This window comes from Girardinichthys multiradiatus, chromosome 4 (genome assembly GCF_021462225.1).
Source record: "Girardinichthys multiradiatus isolate DD_20200921_A chromosome 4, DD_fGirMul_XY1, whole genome shotgun sequence".
In the NCBI taxonomy this organism is placed as follows: Eukaryota; Metazoa; Chordata; class Actinopteri; order Cyprinodontiformes; family Goodeidae; genus Girardinichthys; species Girardinichthys multiradiatus.
In genome coordinates this window covers 29,469,612-29,476,363 of record NC_061797.1, presented here as the reverse complement: position 1 = coordinate 29,476,363, position 6,752 = coordinate 29,469,612, and the positions used below count along the sequence as shown (strand labels likewise).

Genomic DNA, 6,752 nt, shown 5'->3' with positions numbered 1-6,752 from the left:
ATTTTATGTTTTTTGGATACAATACAGGTTAGCACCCGAACATCCCTTTCAGACAGCTTCCTCTTGCGTCCACAGTTAATCCTGTTGGATGTGGTTCGTCCTTCTTGGTGGTATGCTGACATTACCCTGGATACCGTGGCTCTTGATACATCACAAAGACTTGCTGTCTTGGTCACAGATGCGCCAGCAAGACGTGCACCAACAATTTATCCTCTTTTGAACTCTGGTATGCCACCCATAATGTTGTGTGCATTTGAATATTTTGAGCAAAACTGCTCTTACCCTGCTAATTGAACCTTCACGCTCTGCTCTTACTGGTGCAATGTGCAATCAATGAAGACTGGCTACCAGGCTGGTCCAATTTAGCTGTACATGGTCATACATGTAAAATGCATTACTGCAAGTGTGGGTTTTCTCTTCTGAATGCATTTCATTTTATGCATTGAGCGTAAAATGGTTTGAATTAAGTAAATGCTGTTGGTGGCCTTTTTTATTCATTCTGACTGTAGGTCACATTTAATTGCTGCTAAATTAGGTTTTCTTTCCAACATAAACTGCTGTGCTAAAAGGAGGGATCTTTGTAGTGTTAAAGCTTTCATCTATAATGGGTTTGTTTCATTGCACTGCAAAGTCTGAGTCCTTTCGCTGTGTCTAAAAGCATAAATTTCCTTGACCCAGCTCTTTTAACAGTGTCCATCAACTTTCAGTGCCTCTAAACTTTATAAAAACATACTCAAAACACAGCTTTATTTTTAAAAAGACAGAATTGTTACAGGTTAAAACAACAGGAAACACAATGTTGTAATTTTTTTTAATCAAACATTGGCATCCTTTGGGCAAACATAAAACCAGATTCTGGAATAGAGGCCTGCATACTACAAAAAGTTGCAGTTTCACAAGTTTAAAAAATAAAACAAAAACTCATACATTATGATTTTCTCCTGACAATAGCAGTAACATCCCTGTAACCTTTCCATTTACCAGACATGACAGGTGTTTGTTTTGTAAAAGATAAACCAGAGATGAAGTCCTTTTCAGCACAACGCTTCTGGCTGCACTCACAGAGACAGCCACACTGCTGTTCAGGTTAGTTGTAGATAAAGTTGAACCTAAGAAAAACAAACAAAACACACATTTTCACAAGCTTTAAAACTAACAAAAAAACTATTCATTGACTGTATCTTTTAAATGTAATCTTCTAGGTTTTCAGTGAGTATTATATCAGCATGATTCTTTGCCATGCTGGTTGATATAAAGAAGCTGTGGTTTAGTTTCTGAATCTCAGATTACTGTTGCCTCATGGATAAATGTGTTCATGCAAATAAAGCACTTCTTATTCACGTGCTCCTAACACACACAACATGTGTGTCCATTGCCCCTTTTACACTGGCTCGTTAGACTTCCTCTCTCTTCCTGCAGACGCAGGTTCGCCTAAGGACCGTCAAAAAATGTCCAAATCAAACACGCTGTATCGTGGTGGTATTTCTTTGTGTGTTTTGAGGGAAATGTTTGTGCGTCTGAACAGCTGATTTTATGTGTGATCAGCATGTTTGGGATGTTATTAAATATAGCAGCCTGCCTGCTTATAATTCAAAAAGCTGATGTGTCATTTGTCTTTTCTTTCAGGCTGAAGGCATAGAAATAGAAAAATTGTTTTTCAATTTGACCTGCTCCGGCCATGGTGGTCCTTAATATTACTGTAGTCGCTTTTGGGTTTTATTAACTTTTTTCTGCACTACCTCGGTGAAAACTAATTTCTCCTCCTCCCGTGGCCAATTAGTGACCAGCAGTCTGTTCACGTCACAAGTTGTCCCGACTCAAAGCCGTGTCTTTGTAGATGTGCCAAATTCTTATCATTTTCAGATTATAGGAGATGCTCAAATTTCAAGATATTGTTTTATAACCTAACCCTGATTTAAACTTCTCCACATCTTCCTCTCTGACCAGTCTGCCCTGTTCCTTGTTTGTCATGATGCTACGTCCAGACGCCGCTGTCTGGATGGGTAATGCTCCAAAGTTGGCCTGAAGAAGTTTGGACTTTATGAGAAAATTTTCTTGTAAGCCATGGCAATAACAAGAACAAGGACTTTAAAGCGCAAAACCGTGGACAGCACGGAATGCATCATCATCCTAAAGTAGATCTGGAAGCAGCTCTTGGACAGATGTAAACTCCCCAAACCCATAACCTCATCATCAGTAAAAACACAGCCAAGGAAGAAAATTAGCAACTTTTTAGGTATTTTTCTGGTAGCCAAATAACCAGCACAAACTAAGTGCATCCGCCATAAAAGAGCTGTGCAATATTAGGAAAACATGCAATAACAATAATAAGCCTATGCGTTAATATCCCTTTATTTGGGGTGTATTGCAATCCAAGCAGTTCTAGGTGATATTAATATTGATCATACTGGTATTGTGATGACAATAAATTTCAGATATTTTGTGCAGCTCTACTTAATAATCCCTATTTGTGTCCCATAAAACCTTCTGAAAGTACATCATTCACTTCTTCCTATGTTAAAGCAACAGTAAATGGACCGAACAGAAGAGGCTGAGCAAGAAATCAATAGGAGAGTCGGTGTTACAGAACCTGCTGAGTTACTTTGCTTAGATAAGCCCATTAAAAGCAGCTTTTAATCAAGGGAAAATATGCTTGGGCACGTTGATAAAAACTGAGTATTGTTAGATGAGGAAACTTTTACAAATAAAATGTGTGTATATATATTTTAGACCAATAATATGGTTTCATTGTATTTCATTTAATTAACTTTATATTACACACTCATGTTTACCTGCTGAGTAGCTGTGGTAGACTGGAAATAATTGGTCCGTATCCAGGAGCGTTGTCGTACAGTTCAAACAACGGAGCAGCTACCAGCTTATAGTTTTTGGGAACGGCGAATAATGCTGTGGAGACATTAGTAACAGATTTCAATTGCAAAAAGCATCTATGGTCATTTATCCTCATTTCATAATTACTGCAATTCCTTCATCACTTTTCCAGGTAATAACAAAAATGCTGACCTTTCTCCTGCAGCTGAACCAAGAAGAGCTTTTTATGCTCCTTAGGTTTAGTGATGTGAGCTGGAATATACGGGTACTGGAAGATAAAGAGCACCAGATCAGTTCACTCTAGTAAGAACAATGTGAAAACACAGATTTAAATGTTCAGTTTATCAATAAAAAACTAAAGAGACTGAGGGACTATGGCGGCATGGGAGAAATGACACAAATCTGTGTATTACAGAAATCTGGGAACAGAATCCTTTGCACACCAACCTGTGGAGGCTCAAAGTTGGGACGCCACCAGTTTCCGATACAGTCATCTATCACCCAGTCCTGCTTCACCCCGTCCTGCCGCCCAAGAATCTAATGACCAGTTAGAAGGTTAATATCCATCTGCTCCACACTAATCATAAGCAGAATCCCACAGTCCAGCGTGACATGGCTACCTACCTCGGTCATCAAACGTTTCAGACCCTCCACCTCATCTTCTCCAGGATTCAGTTCCCCACCAGGCCTGCGAAAGGGACACGAACTGTAAACAGGCAACTGTGCAGCATAATGCTGGTTCATGCAGGAGCAACAGCCACTCACAGCTTGAAGAACGTCGTGCCCAGCTGCAGAAGCAGCACGTGAGGCAGCCTGTGCTCGTGGACGATGAGGACGCCCTCTACTGTCCGACGCATGCCCATCTTATCGAACTCTTCGCGCATCCTCTGGAACCTGGCAGCCACGGAGCTGTCTTTCTCATACAGAGGCTCTTTGGTTCCGAACGTGTAGTTAGTGAGAGGATATCTGAGACCAGAACGACAAATGATGCTTCACTTGAGAAAATTGACATCCAGGCATTTGTAGCTTCTCAACGCACACAAAAACAAAACAAAGCAAGTTAGGAATTTCCATTTAAAAAAGGTAACTGCATCTATGAGGTTTACTTTGAAAAAGGATTCAAGCAGAATGTATATTTGTTTCTTGCAACAATGTTCTTTTGCTGCTGGTTTTAAATATATAATTATAATTGTCTGCATTGACCACTTTGACTTACAGCTGAAAACGGACTATTGGGATTTAATTAAATTGTAATACATAATAATTTATTTCAACCACTGAAAAAGGTGGAACATTATTCAAAAAACATTTGCTGAAGGTTTAAATCATAACATCTACAAATAACTTGATATAATGCCAATTTTTGTGTGAATATTTTGTTTTGTCTAAAAGCCTTTTTATATGTTTTAATGTAAATTTGAACCCAATTTTTTGGTTATTTAACTCCTGCCTTAACACCTCATATACACATATGATCTTTGCATCATTTGAAAAGTATTTTAATGCAGTTTTAAATAGAATAATTGTTTTGACATACAACCCTTGCAAAGGTTTCATTAACATAAATAAATGATTTAATATTTGATAATATATTTTCTCCTCTGGGATGTTTGCACACAAGCAAAACGTTGAGTACATTTTATCAATGAGGAGTGAAATGTTAAATTAAATACTGATTATTTAATAAAGAAATGTGTCTCAGATCTGAAAGGATGTATTTGCCAATTAAACTGGCTGTTATACATCATTGGGTAATTACATAGAAATATTTAGTGTAATTTAGAACAAATTTACAGAATATACGCCCCTACAATGATATATAATATTTCCTTTAGTTTCCCAAGGGTAAGGCAAGTCCAGTTGTGCCCATAAATATTGTCTTAATAAGTCAAATATTTACGATATCGGTGTTTCTGTGATTTGATTGCACAGAGCTGCATTGAACTAAACATCTGTCTCAGACGGGACCGCCTCTATCGTTACTAACACTTTTCCACTGACAGCTCGTCTCCCTGTGAATTAATATTTTGATGGCTGCGGTGCGTATAGATGTTGTGGACTCACAGGTTAATGGTCCGTTCCAGGGTGAGCGGTTTTGCGGGCCCGCTGATGTATTTGCTCCCGAACTGCTCTCCGCCGCGGCGCGGCCAGCCAGTGGAAGAGCGACTGGGCTGCACGACCGACATCTTTACCTGCTAGACTGAAAACTCCTGCAGATAATAAACTGGAAACCTGATGTATTCACGAAATAACGAAAGAGAAAAAAGATCGAGCACTCTACTGCACAGCCTCCACTGTGCGTCTCCTTTGTTCTTCCTCTTCCGGGTGAAAAGAGCGCGGTATGGTTGACGTCCTCAACAGCGACACCTGCTGGTACGGATGTGTTCAAAAAATAAGCTTCCTAAACAGTAAACTCGGGTTGATTGATTAATCGGGCTAAATTAATTTGATGCTAACAGAGAAGAGCTGTTTGCTGTTCCTGTATTCACCCTATAAAGGAAGAAAAAAGTTAAGTAAAATAAAATAAATGTCACGTTAGACTTTTGGTTTTATATGTAGGACATTATATTGTACTTAAAAAAATGTTAAATCAATTGTTTAATGAAAAACTTATAAATTATGCTGATTGAACCGTGATCTGTGTGAGGCAAATGTCTCTGTGTGAAGGATTGATTGCACTTGCTAGTAACAGAGTTAAAATTGAGATATAATCACTATTTATTAGGACCTTTTCTTTTCTGACACTTTTGGATATCTAAACATGGCGCGGGTCAAATTCACCCAGGAACATAACAAGAGGGTTAAAGTGATTCGGTAGACAGACTTATGGGCCCTTACCAGAGTAGCGGTACTTGCATGAATGACACAGTTCAACACAAACCATGTAACCTAGTCTTCCTATTTTTACCATCACCTACAACATTAACTGCACATAAAAGCAATAGAAAACTTCTTCAGGGCACAACTCGCAGATAAGTTGTCAGGGTTTTTTTTAATCTGCTACTAGTTCACTTTAAATACCATCAGTGTCTAAACCTAAAACCCTTGAGTTAAAAGAGGCCTCAGGTATGCAATGTTAGTAGTTTCTAGAAGAACCTAATTCAGGAATCATGTTTTAAAAAGAGAGAATCAAATATTTGAGATAGTATTGAGCACCAAGACAGTTTTATCATGTTCATGGAGAATGGCTCAGGTGCCGTGCCACAACCTTCTGAAATATGTAGAAAGAAACCCAAAGTATGTCTTGCCTGAAATAATTGTATTAAAAAATAGGTGAACCATTGACACACACCAATGAAACATACTGGACCATTTTGTCTGACTGTGAAGCCTTTTGATTGTTCTTACTATAAGGCAGGATGGCCCTTAAGAAAAAGATAATACCAACCCCTGATCAAACGTAGGGTTAAATGTTGGAGTAGCTTGATTTATTTGCACATATTTCATTGAAACAGACATAGTTGTGATACTGAGCTTATATATAAGAAAAATCTAAAAGACAGCTCTCTGTGTACTCTTCTTTCCCTCTGCAGGCCTCTGTCTGCACAACCAGAGTTTGCTGTATCAAACAGCATCACCAGTTAGGAATATATAATGTTAAACATAATACTAATTAACTATCATATAAGGATAATCTGCAGATCATTGATTTGGAAGTTCAATTTCTTTAATTGTTTAAAGTAATATTGAACATGGGCTTTCTTTATGAATTACTAGATGCAAAAACATCTCAAATCTTTACCCTCTTGTGATTAACTCTGGAAACTACCAATCAAATTCTAATTGGATCAATGATATAAATTATTGCTATAATTTCATTTACTCACATTTTTAGGTTCAGTTTAGTTTCTCCATATAAAGTGTATCCATGTAGCTCTGTTGGGCTGTCTGATCACTGAAACTGAATGCTGTCAGTCACA

At 38.1% G+C, this 6,752-nt stretch overlaps 1 protein-coding gene across 1 annotated transcript; it reads right to left on the bottom strand.

The window, feature by feature from the left end:
- Nucleotides 1-730: 730 nt before the first annotated feature.
- Nucleotides 731-5,174, bottom strand: nudt21 (nudix hydrolase 21). Its single transcript, XM_047363480.1, has 7 exons — nt 4,897-5,174; nt 3,598-3,798; nt 3,457-3,520; nt 3,280-3,369; nt 3,025-3,100; nt 2,793-2,907; nt 731-1,109 (listed from the first exon to the last, which is right to left on the bottom strand). The coding sequence occupies exons 1-7, from the start codon at nt 5,016-5,018 to the stop codon at nt 1,088-1,090; spliced, it is 690 nt and encodes a 229-aa protein (XP_047219436.1). The 5' UTR covers nt 5,019-5,174; the 3' UTR covers nt 731-1,087.
- Between the last annotated feature and the right edge of the window lie 1,578 nt (nt 5,175-6,752).

Coding starts and splice junctions, on each gene's coding strand:
- nudt21 (XM_047363480.1), bottom strand. CDS start 5,018: ATGTCGGTCGTGCAGCCCAGTCGCTCTTCCACTGGCTGGCCGCGCCGC. Junction 3,521..3,597: donor GGCACGACGTTCTTCAAGCT/GTGAGTGGCTGT, acceptor TCCCTTTCGCAG/GCCTGGTGGGGAACTGAATC. Junction 2,908..3,024: donor GGTTCAGCTGCAGGAGAAAG/GTCAGCATTTTT, acceptor ATGTCTCCACAG/CATTATTCGCCGTTCCCAAA.